Raw genomic sequence first — 22,050 nt, forward strand, 5'->3', positions numbered from 1 at the left:
CGAGTGGAGGATAGTTACATAATACAAATGATGTGCGTAAAATCAATCCCGGTCACTTACAGCAGTGATTGATGGGGGAATTACCCAATCATCTCCATTCTGGCCGGGTATAGTGGTGTCACTATGCAGCCATCTTTCTTTTACCTATACTATTGTAAAGTATATTGCGGTGGAGTGAAGTGCCTTTCTCTCCACAGTGAAACCCACCACATCTTCCAGCATGACTCAGGAGTGAAGTGGGGCCTCACTTTTATTAAGCATTTGTATTTTTGTTTCATTTCACATTTGTGTATTTGTTTTATTTCAGACCGGTTCACCCGTTAAAACAAACACTGGGAGTAAAATGGAGACTCAAAGACTGACCATGGACTCGCCAGAGGAAAACGAAGTGTTTGGTATGTACAGAGCTCGATCAAGTAAAACTACCCAGCAATACAACAAATCGTTAATCTATTCATTGGTTGCAATGCAGAATCAATGGATTTGTACCTTTTCCAGAGCTGAAATATCGATGTGACTGAATTTGTCATTAATACTATTAGGTTCCCAATGATTTGAAATGGAGAGAACTAATGGCTCCTTATCTACAACGAGGGTTGCCACCAATGTTCACTTTAAGCTGCGCAGCCATGTAGCACTCTGGAGGTCCCACGCAGCCCAAGACCAGCTTTTCAAATGGAAATTTTGAACGGGCCAGTTAAAGGGGCCACGCGGCCCCCCAGAAAAATTAGAGGGAACATGGGTTGCCAAATCTTCAGGATTATCCGGGAGTCGCCAAGAATTACAGATTAATCTCCAGGATGCTGCTGAGAGCAACACCCGGGAGAAAAATCACAGGGGCATTAAAAACTTATTTTTGTTTTCTTTGAACACTTGTTTATTGGTTATAAAAATATTGGGCGATGTGGTGGAGGGGGGTGGGGTGGGGGGAGAAACTGTTTGACCGGGCGGAGTGGTTGGAGGTCCTGTGATGAAATATCCAGGAATACGCCCAACTGGAGTAGGCCAACAGCTGTTGATTTGCTCCAGGAGCTGGTCCTCCTGCCCCCTCTGTCCTTACTCTGAGTGGTGAGAATGTGGACACGCTACCACGTGGAGTAGATGAGGTGAATAGCATTGATATGTTTAAGGGGAAGCTAGATAATCATGGGAGGGAGAAAGGAAATAAAAGGATATGGTGATCAGGTGAGCTGAAGCAAGGTGGGAGGAGGCTCGTGTGGAGCATAAGCACTGGCATAGACCAGTTGGGCCGAATGGCCTGTTCCTGAGCAGGGAAATTGCATGTAATTCTATGTTGTGGGCAGGGATTCCTCATCTGACTAAAACTATCCCAATATCCGGAATTTCCATACGCAGCCTTTATCAAGGAGTTCTCTCCTGGAGCAAGGAGACTGTTCTCTCCTGGAGCAAAGAAACTGCCTCGGGAAGGATTTGGGACCATTAGAGAGCGGGCACCAACCAAGATGAGGCACTGTAATGCTCGGCAGTGATGACACTTTTTCTTCCCCCACCCGGCTACCTCACAAGCAATGTTCCCCTTAATTTTTTGGGGGTGCGCAGCCCCTTTAAGAGGCTGCACGGCCTATTCAGTTTTGTGCAGGTCTGAAATTTAACATGGGAACAGCTGGTTCCTAGCTGCGTGGGAGTGGCAGACTACTGCGCGGCTTAGAGGGAACATTGTGCACAGGCTGAAAATCCTTGCTGTTTTAGGATGGTTAAGAGGTGTATATCATGCTGATGCCTTCATAGTACAATTGAGATCGCCTAGCTTTTTATTTAGTAGAAGAGGAAAATATTTATTAGCAGAGGAAAATAGCAATATTCTAAATGCATTGGTGCCCCTTTAAGGGACTTTTGGCAGCTGTGACATCGCGTGCATGACTGACCAATGAATGAATGAATTGTCCCAAAGCGCTTTACAGCCAATGAAGTACTTGTGAAGTGGAGTCACTGTGGTTAATGTAGGAAACGCGGCAGCCAATTTGCACGCAGCAGGATCCCACAAAAAGCAATTGTGACAATGACCAGATAATCTGGTTTTTTTACTGATGTTGGTTGGGGGATAAATATTGACCAGGACACTGGGGAAAATTCCCCTGCTCTTCGAAATAGTGGCCGTGGGACCTTGCGCGTCCACCTGAGAGAGCGCAGACGGGGCCTCGGTTTAACGTCTCATCCTAGGATATGAATCTGCAAGAAAACCCTAAAATAAGCCCTTCCAGGTACTTTCCTTGCTGAACTGAATAATTCCTTATGAGACCCAGACTTAATTGTCCACAGTCCAGAAGGCATTTGTCACCAGCTGCTCCCACATACTGTGATGACATTCTGGATAGTAATCCTGTTAAAATTCTTTTTGAGACCGACATTCATTTTAAATCATCCCACTTTCTTCTCACACACTTAGCTTTTTTCGTTATTATTTGCCCATTGAATTTTCTCCCCTTTCTCTTCCTCTTTTAAAGGAATTGACTCTTAATGGAGTACAGTTCCACTGGCTTCTGCTATCCTGCAACACCTGGCCAAATGGCCATTCCGCAGGCAGCAGGCGCTTGGGAACACCACCACCTCCAAGTTCCCTCGAACTCCTGCACCATCCCTACATGGACATATATAAGCTGGTCACTGGGTCAAAATCCTGGAACTCCCTCCCTAACAGCAGTGTGGGAGTACCTTCACCACACGGACTGCAGCGGTTCAAGAAGGCGGCTCACCCCCAACTTCTCGAGGGGCAACTAGGGATGGCCCTGCCAGCGATGCCCACATCCCCTGAATGAATGAAAAAAAACTTGGCAACACTCAATGCCGAGGGGTACAAGACCATTCTACCATGGGGAGGGGAGGGGGCTTTTTAGATTGAGCCCAAATCTATTCTTGCCTCATGTCCACAGACATGCACCTTCTAGCAGGAGTTACTAAACAATGATCAGGGTGTGTATTTTTCCCCATCCAGTCTCTAACCCAGAGGTGCTGATGTCTGTGAAACTAAACTGCTCCAACTGAGGTAGACTGAACAGCTCTTTTGTGTCTGCCCCACAAATTGTACCATGTTATTTCAATGTCGGTGGAAGAAGTAAGTGAGTTACTGATTTAATGAAGCCCTTTATACCTGTTCGTAAATATAATTAAAAAAATAAAAAGCCATTGCAGTTTTTTTTTTTAACTATTTGATTCTTTAAAATTTATATTTAAAAAAAAACCCTGCTCTTTTACGTCATACAAGCATTCTTACTGAACAAAATTAACATCCTTCACTTGCCCTGTTCCCAGTTACAAATCACTGCGGTTTTCCTAACTGCTGACAACACTCTGTAATCCAACTTTCGGATGAGACGTTAAACCGAGGCCCCCGGCTGCGCTCTCGGATGGATGTAAAAGATCCCATGACACTATTTTGAAGAAGAGCAGAGGAGTTCTCCCCCGGTGTCCTGGGCCAATATTTATCCCTCAACCAACATCACTAAAAAAAAAAATCTGATTATCTGGTCATTATCACATTGCTGTTTGTGGGAGCTTGCTGTGCGCAAATTGCAAAGTGCAGTTCCTACATTACAACAGCGACTACACTTCAAAAGTACTTCATTGGCTGTAAAGTGCTTCGGGACGTCCTGAGGCGGTGAAAAACACTGAATAAATGCAAGTTCTTTTCTCTCAGCAAGCAAAGCGACGCCTGGACTTGAATGCTCCACCAGAGAGCATTCTGCCTCCACGGCTGCGCGCTCTATTAGATCAGAATTCTGCAGGATTCATTCACATCCACATTGAGAAAAATTGGAGGGTGTCACGGTCTGTAGTTTGACGGGGTTCAGAGGGAGCAAGGAGGTAATGGTGTTCAGTCCCAACAAGAGAAGCAAACACAGGTCCAACACCAACCTTTTTGGGCCAAGTTTCTTTTCATTTCACAGGACTAGTTAGTGGTCTCAGCGTTTTACATAGAATTACATGGAATTTGCAGCACTTTCGGTCCATGCTGGTGTTTATGCTCCACACTCTGTGCTTCATCTTGTCCTATCGACATAAGGTCGAGCATGTTCTGTTTCAGTTCCAGATCTGCACCCCCCTCCCCCCCCCCCCCACCAATTTCCCTCACTCTTTCACCCTTTTTCTTGGGTTGGTTTCTCGGTGTCTTAACTATTTGTACATTCTTTTGTTTAACGTCACTTAATGCTTTTTCCTGTTGTTTGACTAACGTGATCTTTTAACAATCTCCTTTTCATTTAAGTGGGTTGCAGGTCATTAAACCAATTGATTTAATCTCTGTGCATAAAGTTCCCCCTTCCTCTTTTTAACAAAACAAAAATCACTTTATAATGCTTGCCTAGCTTTCGGTTCTTCATTTCTGAAGAAAATGTTGACTTGTCTGTGCTCTCCACAGATGAGCTGTTGCGTATTTTCAGATTTTTAAAATCTAGATTGCTGAGCTTAAAAAAGAAAGAATCCCAATTTCTGATCTCCAGTCATGTACCACATTCTCCATTGCTGCGCTCTGTTGCTGTGTCTCTTCCTTTGGGTGGAAAGACAAGTGAGTCCAGGGGCGCGATCTTGCCAGCCCTGGGGAGGCGGGTATGGAGGCGGGGACTGCCAGGAAAATGGCAGAATCTGGGGGCGGGCGCCCAACCCGCCTCCGTGCCATCTTGCCAGGAGGCGGGGCGCCGGGTCCCGTCTCCTTGGAGGCGGGGAGGAGATTAGTGCCACTTTTATCTGCCTGTTAACAGGTAGTTAACAGGCAGATAAGAGGATTATCCCCATTTTGCCCACACAAGTGCAGGCTTCCCGAAGGCTCCAAACCCCACCAGGGTCACCGAGGCGAGCAGTGGGTCTGCGGGGGTCGGAGGGGTGCAAAAGTGCGCTGTGAAGGTAAGTGATGGGTGCAAGTGTGGAGAGGTGAGTATGTGAGGTGAGTGGAAAGTGTTAGAAAAAATTTACTTACCTTTGTTTCTTCCTGCAGGCTTCAGTCGGTGGGTATGCGGAGAGTCTCGCATCTCCGCGGCAGAGATGACAGATGGCCGTTGCATTCTCCAATGCAGCAACCATCTAATTTCTGCTAAAGAAAGAGGTTTGATGAGTCTTTAATTCAAGGACTCATCAAATTACAGAGAATGTCAGTGTTTGACAGCGCTGTCAAACGATGACAATTCATCTGTCAATTTTTGACAGATGAAACATCATACGCTGACGTTCTCTGTAACCAGCTTCCCCTTAATTGGCCTGCTAAGCCCGCTTGGTGGGCTTAACAAGGTCAATCAAGGGAAAATAGCGTGGGTTGGCCAGAAGTTGATGGAAGCAGGACTAAAACCCGACAAGTGGTAGTCCCGCCTCCAAAAGCTCCCTATTGACAAAATCCGGCCGCAAGTCCTGGATTTGCCCCCTATCCCCCATCCATGTGCTTTCCCTGCTAACATCAATATTTTAAGCTGAGAGTTGTATTAAAATGATAGCCAAGGAAAATGCCTGAGCTGTTGATACTGGAGAGGCCCAAATTTCTAGGTTCAAGTCTCATTCCTGTAGGACTTGCATCTCACTTCAGCAATTTTCTAAATCCAACCACCTCTGCAAACTGTGCTTTAAATTTACTCGAGTTTCTGTTAATTTCCTCTGCATTAAATTTGATGTTGAATGAATATTGTCTATACCTGGAACTTCAGCCTATGACCTACTGCACTTTCATACATGCTAACTCCTTGTTTATATGTGTCACAAGACCTATATTTAGGGCTGTTTTTGAATTCTCGGTTTTTCTGGGGCTGTGCCAACTCTGTTGCAGTTGCTCGTCGACCTTTGCTCGTCTTCTAACTTGGCTTGTGTGCCTGCGATTGATGAGTAATGGAGGTCACAGTAGTGTGTGTGTGTGTGTGCGTCAGTCAGTAGCCTTCTACAGTAATGCCAAATCTCTCGAATTAATCGCGAGACGCGCGATTTCTAATGACAATTTAACACAACTCTCGATTCAGCGGCGGAATCTCACCGTTTTCTTTTCTCGGAATGGCGCAATGACGCTGGGCGGGAGTTGAACAGCACGGCGGTACTCCGATTGGTCAGTGCGCGGTTGTGCTGCTCGGCATTGGCTGCGGAGATTGGGAAGCTCCTGGGAGCACACGCTTTCTTATTGCAGAAGATAGATGGACAGTGTTGCTGGGAGAGATCTGCCTTGCCTTGCCTGGGTTAACACTGCCGCCCACACACACCGGGCTGCTCATTGTACAAGGTAGAGTTGCTCCGTGATATCTCTTCATAGTTGTCACTGGGCTTATTAAGTGCATCGGATCCAACTCTCTATAGTCCTATAATATAGTATTAATATGCTGTATTCACTGCTCACGGTGCAGTCTCCTCTACATTGGGGAGACCAAATGCAGATGCAGATTGGGCGACCGCTTTGCGGAACACCTCCGTTCAGTCCGTAAAGGTGACCCTGGGCTTCCGGTCGCCTGTCATTTTAATTCTCCGCTCCACTCCCACTTAGACCTCACCGTCCTCGGACTCTTACACTGTTCCAATGAAGCTCAACGTAAACTCGAGGAACAGCACCTCACCTTTCGATTAGGCACTTACAGCCTTCCGGACTCGACATCGAGTTCAACAATTTCAGATAATCCCTGCCCCCATTTTTCATGCAGTATGATTTTTTGCCATTCCCATTTGCAACATTTTATCTTTCCTGCCTCTTACAAAAGTACAGTATGTTCTTTCAATTCCTTCCTCCCCTCCATCTCCAGCTTTTTCCAGTTCTGATGAAGGGTCCCAGACCTGAAACGTTAACTCTGTTTCTCTCTCCACGGATGCTGCCTGACCTGCTGAGTATTTCCAGCATTTTCTGTTGTTTTAAATTTCCAGCATCTGCAGTATTTTGCTATTGTGTCACTATAGTCCTCCACTCACATGGCCTGATATGCTTCAACACAGCCCGATAAAATGCTGACGCCAAGGACAAAAGCACTAGATGGAACGAGTGAATCTTCCCTGCAACCTTCCGTCAGTGCGTCTTGGAGCTATTCACCCATTGTCTCCCGCATGCCCCATGTTGGGCTCTGTTCTCTCTGCGCGCACACACACGCCTCCAAATCGATCTCCTGCCTCCCGCTGGTCACGGAGCCAACATCCCACGGCCGATGGCAGGGGAACAGACGCAAAACCCTGGGAGGCTGAATGAGAGGAAAGAAAATGGCAGCGACAGAGTGCGAGCGACACAAAATCTAAAAGAATGGGAAGAGTGAGAGGCAGGAAGGATGTTCCCGATGGCGGGGGAGTCCAGAACCAGGGGTCACAGTCTAAGGATAAGGGGTAAGCCATTTAGGACAGAGATGAGGAGGAATTTCTTCACCCAGAGAGTGGTGAACCTGTGGAATTCTCTACCACAGAAGGCAGTAGAGGCCAATTCAGTAAATATATTCAAGAAGGAGTTAGATATATTTCTTAAGGCTAAAGGGATCAAGGGATATGGGGAGAAGGCAGGGACAGGGTACTGAGTTTGGATGATCAGCCATGATCTCATTGAATGGCGGAGCAGGCTCAAGGGGCCGAATGACCTACTCCTGCTCCTATCTTCTATGTTTCTATGAGAGAGCTACAGAGGGGGTGAGAGAGATACAGAGGGTAAGAGAAAGTGGGGGGGAATAGACAATGAATAATATATTAATCTATCGACATCACACTTGGGTTTGGAGAGGGACGTGATGTGGAGACTGAGGATTGCTGTGGGAGTCTGTTTCACCAGGACCACAGGCTGCACCGTGCTAGCATTTACTCTCTGGATTTTGTACGATGCCCTGAAAAGCCTATTTGAATCGCGTAACATATCAAACACATTAATAATGAGTTTCCGAGAGTGTGGCTGAGGGGCGTAATATGGAAGCTACCTGATGCTTTCAGTAATGCCAACTCTTGCGAATTAATTTTAGAATACAATAATTTTGCGCTTACCCGATACTGAAAAATCACTCGCCCGAAACTCGAGGAGTACCCAAACATAGCAACGTGGTGATAATAGGATTTTTAAAAAGTTTTTTGTAAAGCATTTTCAGATGCAGTAATATAGTTTTAATAAAGAGCTGTGACCTTTTAGAGATTAAATAAAGCCACTATTGAGATTTAGAAATGAACTATATTGGCTTATGTCTGGGGGGAAAAAAATGAACTCACGATTTCTTACCAAATCTCATGATTTTTAAGACTTTGTCCCATGATTTATGAGACGGTGGGGTTGGCATTACTGCTTCTATCGCATTGCAGGCAGTAATATCTTGCCCCGTGAAGGCAGAGAACCTGAAATATGGGAACATTTCTCCTCCGGCCAAATAGGGAAAGTAATCGGCATTGCTAAAAGCTTCATAACTTTGCACATTTAATCAGCTTTAATTATAGATTCTTTTTGCTTTTAAAAGGGGCTGAGAGTAATTTTCCAGTTGAGGGGAGGGAGAAGGGATGTGTCATTTTTGTACCTTACTTAATGAGACCTTTCCACCAGTTTCACCCCCAGTGTGAAAATGTTGGAGCAGAGTTGCTGTCGGACTCCTCAGCATCACAATTATTTTCTTCCGTGACTTTGCAGCCAACTGGTTAGCATTTGCCAGAAGGCAGATTAATCTTGTGCGTGATTTTCTCACCAATTCTTTATGTAGTTGGGGGAGAGAAATAATGAGCATACTGGAGTGTAATAATGAGCATACTGGAGTGCTATAAATTGCAGGCATACTAAAGGCGAGACAGGTTTTGATGTGCCTTTCACTATTGATGAAGATAAATCTTCAAGCTCAAGATTTGTTTTATTTTCACATTATGGTAAGAGACTTATCAGATCAGAAGTAAAGTGCTTCCAGCTGTCTGTGTACCTCCCCTGTCAGAACAACACAGGCAGCAGTAGCACAGGAACCATTGAGTCCCCTTGGAGTATTTGATTTTCTCAGTCTGTGCTTAAACTTATAATCATTAGTTCTGTCCCCAAACTGATATTCGTCTTTCGGATAAGTCGTTAAACCGAGGCCCCGTCTGCTCACTCAGGTGGACGTAAAAGATCCCATGGCACTATTTCTAAGAAGAGCAGGGGAGTTATCCCCGGTGTCCTGGCCAATATTTATCCCTCAACCAACATCACTAAAAAAAAAACAGATTATCACATTGCTGTTTGTGGGAGCTTGCTGTGCGCATAATTGGCTGTTGTGTTTCCTACACTCCAACAGTGACTTCACTTCAAAAGTACTTCATTCTCTGTAAAGCGCTTTGGAACGTCCTGAGGTCGTGAAAGGCGCTATATAAATGCAAGTCTTTCCTTTTTAGTTCTTTGGAACTAATCAACAAAGCATTAACTGTTCCTGCTGGGAATCTGTTCCAAATGTGGGCAAGAGGGGAACATTTTTCTAATCCCCACCAATTTCAAATCCTCATCCTTCTCTATACCCCATCTTACCTCTGCAGCTTCATCCAGCCTTTCGTGCTCTCGCACATCCTTCAATCCTCTGACTCTGGCCTCCTTTACCATTTCCCCCCACCCCTTTTGTCCCAACATTGTTGGCTCCCTCGGGACTATTCTCTGGAATTCCTTCCCTGAACCTCGAGCCTCTCTGCTTCTCTCTCCAACTTTAAAAGTCGTCTTAAAATCCGTCACTTTGACCAGGTCCTGTCCCAGCTTTCCCTTTATGTCTTGGTGACCATTCCTTTGTATTTTATCATCTAAAGCAACCTGAGATGCTTTTCTGTGTTAAAGATGCAGTATAAGTCAAGGATGATGACTTTTATACTTGTGTCCTTCAATTCTGTGCTCAGTACAGGTCAAGGAGTCCGATTCCATCTATCTCGTTTATACCTTCCGTCGTGTCTATCATTCCCACCCTGTTGTTTCCTGTAGTGAAAGAAACATTTAATTTTACAAGTTCTCAAATGCATCAATGTCTTTTTGAAGATTGGGAGGGTGAGATCGCCAGTGATCTGTACAAGAAAGGAATAACTTGTTTTGGCTCATAATCAAATGCCCTTGGGTTGCAGGCAATGTTCCCTGTAAGCTGCACTTTGTTCTGTGCGGCCTGTTTCTTTTAGTGCGCGGCCCCTTTAAATTTCCGTGCATGCGCGGTATTTACAATGGAGAAGCCAGTGAGCAGCCTACGCGGGACCTTTCTCATTACTACGCGGTCGCGCAGCTTAGAAGGAATATAAGAAATAGGAGCAGGAGTCGGCCATTTGGCATCTCGAGCCTGCTCCGCGATTCAATAAGATCATGGCTGATCTTCTACCTCAACTCCACTTTCCTGCACTATGCCCATATCCCTTGATTCTTTTAATATCCAAAAATCTAATGATCTCTGTCTTGAATATACTCAACGACCTGAGCCTCCACAGCCCTCTGGGGTAGAGAATTCCAAAGATTCACCACCCTCTGGGTGAAGAAATTTCTCCTCATCTCATTCCTAAATGGCCGACCCCTTTATCCTGAGATTGTGACCCCTGGTTCTAGACTAGGAACGTTGGTTGCAGGGCAGGGTAATGGACTGGTTATGTTAATGGACTTGTAATCCAGAAGCCCCGGACTAATAATCCAGGGACTGAGTTCAAATCCCGCCATGGCAGTTTGAGAATTTGGAATTAAAAAGTTGGTATCTGTAAAAGTGACCGTGAAGCTGTCAATTTGTTGTAAAAACCCAACTGGTTCATTGATCTCCTTTAGGGAAGCCTGCCCTCTGAAGAGGCCTAGCAAACCACTCGGTTGCATCAAATCGCTGCACAGGTGGAGTGGCCAATAAATGCCAGCCTTGCCAATGGTGTCCCCATCCCAAGAATAAATTAAGAAAAAAAATCTAATTTTAATACCAGTTAACAGCATAACATAACCAAATCCTTTTCTTGCCCATTTTTGCTAACTGACTGTTTTATTATATAAACACGTCTTATGCTTTCTGTTTCAGTGTGCATGACTAAAATACACCTGCCATTCCTCAGCTTATTTACGTTATTGGGCCATTATTTGAATACTTCTGTTCTTCTGGATACTTGTCACCTGGCCAAGTAGCTGAGTGTTGCCATCAGCATATTCTCTTCATAGCTTAATGGAATGTAAATCCTGGAATTCGTGTTAGTACTTGTACCTGAAACAACCTCCTCCAATGTCTTTTTTTAGAAATTGTAATGCTTAAAATTCCACTTCATATTTTAACTGTGGCCTTGCTAGAGATTAAACAGCCTTGGAGTGGGTGAAGACGAGACTTGCTATAACGAGGGAGACTTGAGAAGCTGGGATTGCTCTCCTTAGAGCAGAGAAGGTTAAGGGTAGATTTAATAGAAGTGTTTAAAATTATGAAGGGTTTTGACAGAGTACATGGGGAGAAACTGTTTCCAGTGGCAGGAGGGACAGTAACCAGAGGATACAGATTGAAGGTAATTGTCAAAAGAGCCAGGGAGGAGATGAGAGTTTCTTTTTATGCAGCGACTTGTTACGATCTGGAACGCACTGCCTGAAAGGGCGGTGGAAGCAGATTCAACAGTAACTTTCAAAAGGGAATTGGTGATCGTTGCCTCCTGACCCAGCAAAGGCATGGATGAGGGTTTCAGCAGCAGATAGGCCGAGGCAGGGGCGGAGATGGGCGATGTTACGGAGTTGGAAGTATGAAGAGGATATTTTTATTTCGGGGCAATGGTTGGACATTGCTTTTCAGGCCCCCCCCCCCCCCCATGTAAAAATCAAGGGTTGGTAATTGTTCCGCGAACATCAGAACCATACTTTTAATCACACCAGGCTGAATAAACTGACATGGTGTGAATTAATGTCCCCCAATCATTCAACGTGCTTCATTTGGTGTGGCCTATATTTATGTATTTTTCCAGCGTTTTACAGGAGTAAGCTATTCTGCCTGCCGGGCCTCTTCTACCATTCAGTCAGATCGTGGCTGATCGTGTATCTCAACTCTATTTAACTGCTTTTGATCCATACCTGATCTATTGATCTCAATTTTGAAAATTTCAGTTGATCCAACATCCACAGCATTTTGGGGAAGAGAGTTCCAGATTTCCACTCCTGAATGGCTTAACTCTACTCCTAAGATGACCCCTCTTTGTTCTTGATTTCCCCACCAGACAGAATAGTTTCTCTGTATCTACCCTATCGAATCCTTTTGTCATTTTAAATACCTCGATTAGATCACCCCTCAACCTTCTATACTCCAGGGAATAGAAGCCAAGATTATGTAACGTGACCTCATAATTTAACCCTTTAAGCCATGGTATCATTCTGGTGAATCTGCACTGTACTCCCTCCAAGGCCAATCTATCCTTCCTGTGGTGCCGTGCCTAGAACTGAACACAGTGCTCCAGATGGGGTCTGAGCAAGACTGGACTGAACTGCACAATTGAAACACAACTTCCTCCCCTTTGTACTCCAGCCCCCTTGAGATACAGACCAACATCCATTAGCCTTTTTGATTGCTTTTTGTATCTGTTCACTTTTATTGACTTGTATACGTGGACACCCAATCGCTTTGCTCCTCCACAGTTCCTAGTTTCTTACCATTAAGAAAATACTCCGATTCGTCTTTCTTTCCAAAGTTTCTGGCCTCACACGTCCCCACATTGAACTCGTTTTGCCCACTCACTTAATCTGTCTATATCCCTTTGTAACTTCCTACTCCCATCTGCACAACTCACTGTCCCTCCCGTCATCTGCAAACTTGGATTAACAACTCTTTATTCCTTCATCCAAGTCATGAGTATATATGGTGAAAAGCTGAAGACCCAGTACAGGAAACTCTCGATTTACCGGCACCTAAATAACCGGAAATCTCTGTTAACCGGCAAAATTCAGGAGTAGGTTCAGGTAAGTTTTACTTCATATTAGTGGCCGTTCCTGGATCTGTGGCTGTAACCGGGGTTCCTGCACCTGTTGCTAAGCAACAGGGACGCTTGGATCTTGCGGCCGGGGTTCCTGCACCTGTTGCTAAGCAACAGGGAAGCCTGGATTTGTTGCAGTGTACGGAGCTCTCGTACCTTTTACTATACCTCTCTCTAATCCGGACTTTTTGATAAACCGGCACCACGCCAGTCCCGTCGGTGTCGGATAAAAGAGTTTCCTGTACATATCCCTGGAGAACGCCACTTGTCACATCGTGCCATCAGAGACTGTTCCCTTTATCCCTACTCGCTGTTTCCTACCTCCCAAGCAATTTCCAACCCAGATCACAAGGTTCCCTCTAATTCCATGCACTTTCATTTTTGCTAAGTATCTCCTGTGTGGAGCCTTATCAAATGCCTTATGGAAGTCCATGTACTGTAGATAACATCCATAGACACGCCCTTATCCACCAGGTTAACCACCTCAAAAAAACAAAAAAAACAACAACAAAAAAAATTCAACTAGCTTAGTCAGACATGATATACCCTTCACAAATCAATGTTGATTCTCTCTGATCAGCTCATACTTGTCCAATTGCTCAGTCACTCTGTCCCTGATGACAGATTCCAGGAACTTCCCCACAACTGACATTAGACTTGACAGGCCTGTGGTTAGCTGGTTTCTCTCTCCCTCCCTTCTTAAATAATGGAGTGACATTTGCCATTTTTCAAATCAACGGTGCAGTTCCCGAATCGAGAGCTTTGGAAAATTATGACAAACACATCTGCAATTTCTTCACCTGCCTCTATTAATATCTGGGGTGTAAACCATGAGGGCCTGGAGAGTTCTCTGTTTTAAATCCAATTATTTTCTCCATTAACATTTTTTACTTATGTAAAACCAATAAATTCCTCCACTTGCCTTATTTTTCGTTCCCCTTGTACCATTGGTATTTTATCCTCTTCCTGTACTGTGAAGACGGATACTAAGTATTCATTTAACAAGTCTGCCATTTCACCTGCATCTGTCTTCAATGGGCCCATACACCCCTTTGCCACCCTCTTTCTCTCGATATATTTATAAACACTTTTAAAGTTAGCTTTGATATCCATTGCAAGTTTTTAAAAAATATTCCCTTAATTCTTTCTATCCCTTTGTTGCTTTTTATAGCTCTCCCAATCCACTGGATTACCACTTCTTGCATTTGTGTCAGTCTTTTCTTAATTTGATACTGTGTCTTACCTCGTTTGTTGACCACGGGTGTTTGACTGACTTTCCTGCAGTAACTTGCTCTCCAAGATATCCTTCGTGCTTCCTCTGTGCTACACCTCCCACAATAACCTGTTTGGGTGCTGCTGTAACATTGCTGTGTCACACTTTGGTGCTCATTGTCAAATTATTGCTATTCTGCATCGTTTGATATTGCGATTTGGTTCATCTCCGTTTGTGCCTGGCCTGTTCCCTCTCCATGGCCACCAACCTCATAGTCCCCCAACCCCGTACAGCCCGCTTCTACCTCCTTCCCAAGATCCACAAACAGGACTGCCCTGGTAGACCCATCGTTTCAGCCTGTTCTTGCCCCACGGAACTTTTCTCTTCCTATCTCGACTCTTTTTTCTCCCCTTGTCCAGTCTCTTCCCACCTACATTCGCGACTCTTTCGATGCCCTCCGTCACTAACAGTTTCCAGTTTCCTGGCCCCAACCGTCTCCTTTTCACCATGGGCGTCCAATCGCTCTACACCTCCAACCCCCAACAGGATGGCCTGAGGACGCTCCGCTTCTTCCTTGAACAGAGGCCCAACCAGTCCCCATCCACCACCACCCTCCTCTGCCTGGCTGAACTTGTTCTCACATTGAACAACTTCTCCTTTGACTCCACTCACTTCCTCCAAATTAAAGATGTTGCTATGGGAACCTGCATGGGCCCTAGCTATGCCTGCCTGTTCATGGGATATGTGGAACATTCTTTGTTCCAGTCCTACTCGGGTCCCCTCCCTCACTTCTTTTTCCGGTACATCGATGACTGTATTGGTGCCGTTTCCTGCTCTCGCCCTGAACTAGATAAGCTCATTCACTTTACTTCCAATTTCCACCCTTCCCTCACCTTCACATGGTCCATCTCCGACTCTTCCCTTCCTTTACTTCTCCGTCTCCATTTCTGGCGATCGGCTTTTGACAAACATCCACTACAAACCCACCGACTCCCACAGCTACCTGGACTACACTTCCTCCCACCCCGCTTTCTGTAAGGACTCTATTCCATTCTCCCAGTTTCTCCGTCTCCACCGCGTCTGTTCTGACGATGCCACCTTCCATACCAGTGCTTCCGACATGTCTTCCTTTTTCCTCAGCTGAGGATTCCCCTCTACCGTGGTTGACACGGCCCTTGACCGTGTCCGTTCTATTTCTCGCACTTCTGCTCTCACCCTCTTCCCCTCCCTCCCAGAACCACGATAGGGTTCCCCTTGTCCTCACCTTTCACCCCACCAGCCTCCACATTCAACGGATCATCCTCCGCCATTTCCGCCACCTCCAACGTGATCCCACCACCAAACACATCTTCCCCCTCACCTCCCCTTTCAGCATTCCGAAGGGACTGCTCCCTCCGCGACACCCTGGTCCACTCCTCAGTCACCCCCAACAGCCATGCTCCTTCACCTGGCACCTTCCCGTGCAAGTGCAGGAGATGCAACACATGCCCTTTTACCTCCTCCCTTCCCACTGTCCAGGGCCCCAAACACCCATTCCAGGTGAAACAGCGATTTACTTGTACTTCTTGCAATTTAATATACTGTATTCGCTGCTCATGATGCGGTCTCCTCTACATTGGGGAGACCAAACGCAGATTGGGCGACCGCTTTGCGGAACACCGCTGTTCAGTCTGTAAGGGTGACCCTGAGCTTCCGGTCGCCTGTCACTTTAATTCACCGCTTCACTCCCACTCTGATCTCTCTGTCCTCGGCCTATTGCATTGTTCCAATGAAGCTCAACGTAAGCTCGAGGAACAGCACCTCATCTTTCGATTAGGCACTTTACAGCCTGCCGGACTCAACATAGAGTTCAACGATTTCAGATGATAATCCCTGCCACCATTTTTCATGCAGTATGATTTTTGCCATTCCCATTTGCAACATTTTCACAGCATGTTCTTTCAATCCCCTCCTTCCCCCCCCCCCCCACCCCCATCTCTGCACCTGCTTAATATCTGTTACATTTCCAGCTTTTTCCAGTTCTGATGAAGGGTCCCAGACCTGAAACGTTAACTCTGTTTCTTTCTCCACGGATGCTGCCTGGCCTGCTGAGTGTTTCCAACATTTTCTGTTGTTATTTCTGTTCCCTCTTCAGGTGGATGTAAAAGATTCCAGGGCACTAATTTTGAAGAAGAGCAGGGACGTTCTCCCTCAACCATTGTAAACAGAGTCTTGTGCCTGAGCTAGAAGCGCTGTTCCTGTTATCATACAAGGTTTATCATGCCGCACAGAAGGAGGCCATTCCGCCCATTGTGCCTGTGCCGACTCCGTGAAACAGCTATCCAATCCCTGCTCTTTCCCCGTAGCCCTGCAACTTTCTCCTTTCCAAGTATTTACCCAATTCCCTTTTGAAAGTTACTACTGAATCTGCTTCCACTGCCCTTTCAGGCAGCGCATTCCAGATCATCATAGCTCACTGCGTAAAAGTATTTCTCTTTACGTGGAAGGCAAGGGTGTAAGCATTGACCTGGTCACGTCAGTGACACGCTATTAAAAGTGCATCTGGACAGGAAAGAACTCTGCTGAATGAGTATTCTGGTCGGTTGTTCTCCTAACCAGCAAACCTGTCCGTGATGGGCTCAGGATAAAGACATCTCCATATCCGATATCTTTTGCATAAAAGACAGTAAAATATTCAGCTACCAAAATAACCAGCTATCTGTGTTTGTGGGAGGGACTGATTGCCATGGATATGCAGCCAACATGTGACTGCAATATCAAAGCACTCCGTGGCTGTTGGATGAATGCTCGTTTACTAAATGTTAACAAAACCCACCATAACTCGGTTAGTGCCATTTCTCGGGCTGGCGGTCGGGATTCTGTCAGTCTCCCGCCAACGTTATGTGGGATTTCTTTTCGTTGTTTATTACAGTTCATGCTCCAAATTAAATAAACAGGACTTTCCCGTAATGGGAGCAAAACCTGCTAAATTTCTGATGAGGTTACTTACTTCCCTATTCTGTTGTTCTAAACAGTGCTGTAAGATACGTCACTGTAGGTCTTAATCTTTAGTGGTCCACATTGAAGTCTATCTTGCCCAAGCTAAAAAGGGTTAGTCCCTTATGTCTCCTATAATATATCAATATAATTTCTATCTCTCTCTCTCTCTCTGACTCTCTCTCTCTCTGACTCTCTCTCTCTCTCTCTCTCTCTCTCTCTGTGACTCTCTCTCTCTCTGACTCTCTCTCTCTGACTCTCTCTCTCTGACTCTCTCTCTCTCTGACTCTCTCTCTCTCTGACTCTCTCTCTCTCTCTCTGACTCTCTCTCTGACTCTCTCTCTCTCTGACTCTCTCTCTGACTCACTCTCTCTCTGACTCACTCTCTCTCTCACTCTCTCTCTGACTCACTCTCTCTCTGACTCTCTCTCTCTCTCTCTCTCTCTCTCTGACTCTCTCTCTCTCTCTCTCTCTCTCTGTGACTCTCTCTCTCTCTCTGACTCTCTCTCTCTCTCTCTCTCTCTCTGTGACTCTCTCTCTCTGACTCTCTCTCTCTCTCTCTCTGTGACTCAATCAATCAATTCAAATGCTTTATTGGCATGAAAGTTTACAAGGAACCATATTGCCAAAGCTTACATAACAAAAAGTACAGTTTTCCAACATTCTGTAGGTGTCAAACAATTTTGACCTTCGTTGGGTACATACAATATTAGTTTAAACAGTATTAATTTAAAGTCGTTGAACATCGTTGGGTACATTCAGTATTAATTTTAAACAGTCCTCAGGTTGTGACATGTTGTTACATATTTGGCACCAAGGTATGGTCTGTCTCCTTCTCCCAGGACTAATCTTAATTTTGACAGGTCATCCAATTCTTTGAAATCTGGGGTTGTTTGGCTGAGCTTGTCAAATAATATGTTTCTTGTGTTGAATTTTTCGCATTTTAGGAGGAAATGCATCTCTGTCTCAACCTCGCCGGCCAGACATTGATCACATATTCTATTCTCTCTAGGCTGCCAGGATTTCTTGTATCTTCCTTTTTCAATTGCCAGTTGGTGGTCGCTTAGTCTGTACCTGGTGAGGGTCTGTCTCTGTTTTGTGTCTCTGATGGTCGAGAGATAGTCTGCCAGTTTATATTCTCTTTTTAGGGCCCGGTAACATTCTAATCTGCTTTGGCTTTTGGTTACATTGTTCCAATGTTCCAGGTAGGTCTCTTTGCATTGTTTAATGATTTGGTTCACTCGGATTGGTGTTTGGACGGCAGTGTTGGTCTGGGACTGGTCAGGGTCCGGCTGAGTAGGAGTACTTAGTTTCAGTAGCAGCTGACTCAGGGGACTCTTTTCTGGGTTTAGCTCTTGGGTCTGGAAGGCTTTAAAATGAAGGGTGTCTGGGGAGCTAGATTTGAGGTGATTTAGGAAGTTTAGTGCTCGTTTGTGGATGTTTATTATCAGTGGGTATCTGCCTAGTTCGGCTCTGTATGCATTTGTTGGTGTTTTCCTTTGGGTGCGAAGAATGCTTCGGCAAAATTCTGCATGTAGGGCTTCTATTGTGTGTTTTTCCCATTTAGCGTAGCTATGGTGATTGAGCGGGCCCCATACTTCACTACCGTACAGCGCAATGGGCAGGATTATGCTGTCAAATATTTTGAGCCAGATTTTGATTGGGATTTGGATGTTGTAGAATTTTCTTTTTATTGCATATAGGGCTCTTCGGGCTTTTTCTTTTAGTGCATTCACTGCTATGCTGAAGCTCCCTGATGCTGTAATGGTTAGACCAAGGTAAGTGTAGCTCATAGTGTGTCCTATGATGGTATCACTGAGAGTAAACTGGTATTTGTTTTCCTGACACCTGGGCCTTTTTTGAAAAATCATGATGTTGGTTTTCTTTAGATTTACTGTTAGGGCCCAATTTTGGCAGTATTTGTCATAGAGTTTTACAGCACAGAAAGAGGCCCTTCGGCCCATCGTGTGTCGAGTAGGTCTAGTTGTTGCTGTAATCCCTGTTCTGTGGGAGACAGCAGGACCAGGTCGTCCGCATAGAACAGGGATTTCACTTCTCCATCCAGGAGACAGAGACCCGGTGACTCGCTTTTCTCCAGCATGTCTGCTAATTCATTTATGTATATGTTGAACAGGGTCGGGCTCAAATTGCAGGCGTCCGCGCCTCTTCTCTGGGTGAAGAAACCGGTGCGTTTGTCTCCAATTTTGACACCGCATTTATTTTTCAGATACATCGATTTAATAAGGTCATAGACTTTGCCCCCTATTCCACACTGAAGAAGTTTATAATAGAGCCCTTCGTGCCAGATAGAGTCAAAGGCTTTCTTGAAGTCAATGAAACAAGCGAATATTTTCCCATTTTTTGTTTGGTGTACATGTTTTTCAATGAGAGTGTGAAGGGTATAGATATGGTCGGTGGTGCGGTGTTTTGGAAGAAAGCCTATTTGATTTTTTCTAAGGATATTATGTTTGTTAAGAAAATCCAGTAATCTACTATTTAGAATACTGCAGAATAACTTCCCTAGACAACTGTTGACACAGATGCCGCAGATGACACAGACTCTCTCTCTGTGACTCTCTCTCTCTCTCTGTGACTCTCTCTCTGTGACTCTCTCTCTGTGTGACTCTCTCTCTCTCTTTCTCTTTCTCCTTGTCCCTCTCCCCTCTCTCTCTGTCGCTCGCTCTCTCTTTCTCCGTCATGCTCACTCCCTGCCGCGTGCGCACACTCTCTCCCTGTCGCGCGCGCGCTCTCTTTCTCTCTCTCCCTGTTGCGCTCTCGGTCTCTCTCTCTTTCTCGTCTCTCTCTCTCTCTCTCTCTCTCTCTCTCAGTTGCTCACACTCTCTCCTTTCTCCCTGTCGCGTTCTCTCTTTCTCTCCCTGTCACGCGCTCCCTGTCGCACTCTGGCTCTCTCGCGCTCTCCGTCTCTCTCTCGCGCGCTCTTTCTCCCTGTCGTGCACTCACTTTCCATGCCTCTCTCTCTCTCCCTGTCGCGCGCTCTCTCTCTCTCTTTCTCCCTGTTTCTATATTAAGGGTAGTCATTTGCAAGATGCTTGCATCTTATTTATTGGCCATTTTAAGTGCTACAGCTTGGTAAACATACTTGCTGGCGGACATTAATCACTGCAGCTGCTCTCTCAACACAAAATATACTTCCTGTTCTTAAATAAGTGAATTAGCAGAGTTGAGGCTCAGCAGAATCATTTATATTACTGCTTCACCCTGTCTTTTTTAATGTAGACTTTTAACGTGCACTTCAGAACACATTCAAACTCCACAAGACTTATTGCACCGTCTTCCAATATCTTGCAAACACTGCAGTCATTTTAACTGCAGGTAGTTTATTTTCATTACAGAGTGCCCTTGGGGTAGTTCTATCCGATTCACCCATGATACTTAATAGCACAACCTGAGGAAATGGTACACTCCGTCCAATAACCTTCAGACTTTTTCAACAGCTTCAAAAAGTAACCAATGTGCAAATAAGAAATGATTATCCTGGTTACCATTTTGGAACCAATCCTTGTACTTTATACATTTTTGGAAGGTGGTCTCTGTTGTGTCTGTGTATAATAAGACACAGACTGCAGGAGAACGGTAACAACAGGTGTTTACTCAACGTGGCTCACAGTGGAACTGACTGTACAGATTACTACTCAGTGTTATATACAGGTGTGGTCACTGCCGGTACTGCAGTATACATGAGCTGTAAAAGATAGTTCCCCCCTTAAAGGTATATACATTACAATTCCTCCCCTTTTAGATTAACAGTACCATAACACTCATTTAACAATTAAATATCAAACTAATTACAATTAACACTTTTAACATGCAACATTAGCTGAAAATAGTCTATTTACATATTCAGTCTTTGGGGAGGCTTCCTGATCCTTTCTGGATAGCGCCTTTCCCAAGTGTCTTGCTCTTGGTGCGGAGGTGATTCTGGCCCCCTGTCGTCGGTTGGTTCATCAGCTTCCGATGCTACTGTTTCTCGGGTAGATGCGACCTGTACGTCGGGTTCATCATCAGGTACGTATGGGCGAGGCATGGGGTTGACTTGTTCCTGTGACTCTAGGATCTGGTCAGCATGGCGTCTCACGATGCTCTCCCCAACGTCCACTGTGTACATTAGTGGGCCCTGCCGTGTGCATATCGTTCCTGGCTGCCATTTTTCTGTTCGGTAGTCGCGGGCCAAGACTGGTTGCCCTACATTGAAGTTCCTTGTTGGCTTCTCATGGATGTGCTGGAATTGCTTACTCTCAACATCTCTTCGTACGTTTGGTCTGAGCAAATCCAGGCAAATCCAAAAAATTTTGGGCTTGCGTTTTCTTCAATTTTAATCGTCGCTGTCATGCCTTTTAGTGTTCCGAGTCCTTGCTGGAACACTTCTTTCGCGTCAGCTAGGATCTTTGACAGTCGCCCAGGTGTGACGTCGTCATCCTTTTTGTCAGCCACAGTCAGTGCCTGTATGGAATGCCAATCCAGTTGTATTTTCCGGATCCATTCACGTCCCAGTAATGGTGGTCCTCCATCTTGCAATACATACAGGTCTAGTTTTGGTGTTTCCTTACCGTTATATATAACGGTCACCCTTATTTTTCCTTTGGGGGTAGACTTTTTGCCCCGTGTACGTCTTCAAAATAATTTTTGTGTCTCTCAAGGGTATGTGTGAGAATAGCCGCTCGTAGTCCCGTCGGTTTATGACTGTTAGGGCTGATGCTGTGTCCAATTCCATCTTTACCTGGACTCCTGCTATCTTGAGAGTGACCCAAATGGTTCGGTGATCCTCCGTTGTGATCACATTATGTAGTTTCAGACAACTCAGTTCCCTGTTTTCAGAGTCGTTATCACTCTTTTGTTCATCTGAACTATTCTCCGTCATCTTATGTACCTTCTTGTACTTTCCTTTGGTAGGTTTCTTATTGCTGGTTTACTTTCCCGACCTGCAGACTCGTGCTATGTGTCTTACTTTTCCACACTGTCTGCACACTTTGTATTTGAACCAGCAATCATTCTGGTCGTGTGTTGTTCTGCCGCAGCGATAGCACTTCTCTGTT

At 45.3% G+C, this 22,050-nt stretch overlaps 1 protein-coding gene and 1 long non-coding RNA gene across 4 annotated transcripts in view; one reads left to right on the forward strand and one right to left on the reverse strand.

The window, feature by feature from the left end:
• Window positions 1-22,050, forward strand: part of LOC147115250 (myelin basic protein-like) — a 221,236-nt gene that overhangs the window by 83,341 nt on the left and 115,845 nt on the right. For all 3 annotated transcript variants that reach the window (XM_085993637.1, XM_085993635.1, XM_085993636.1), the window contains exon 3: window positions 308-395. In XM_085993637.1, the coding sequence (XP_085849763.1) occupies window positions 308-395 (88 nt within the window). The remainder of the gene's footprint in view (window positions 1-307; window positions 396-22,050) is intronic.
• Window positions 1-22,050, reverse strand: part of LOC147115251 (uncharacterized) — a 57,063-nt gene that overhangs the window by 11,664 nt on the left and 23,349 nt on the right. The window lies entirely within an intron of this gene.

Source organism: Somniosus microcephalus, chromosome 7 (genome assembly GCF_052327205.1).
Source record: "Somniosus microcephalus isolate GS21.2 chromosome 7, FLI_Smic_1.0, whole genome shotgun sequence".
Lineage (NCBI taxonomy): Eukaryota > Metazoa > Chordata > Chondrichthyes > Squaliformes > Somniosidae > Somniosus > Somniosus microcephalus.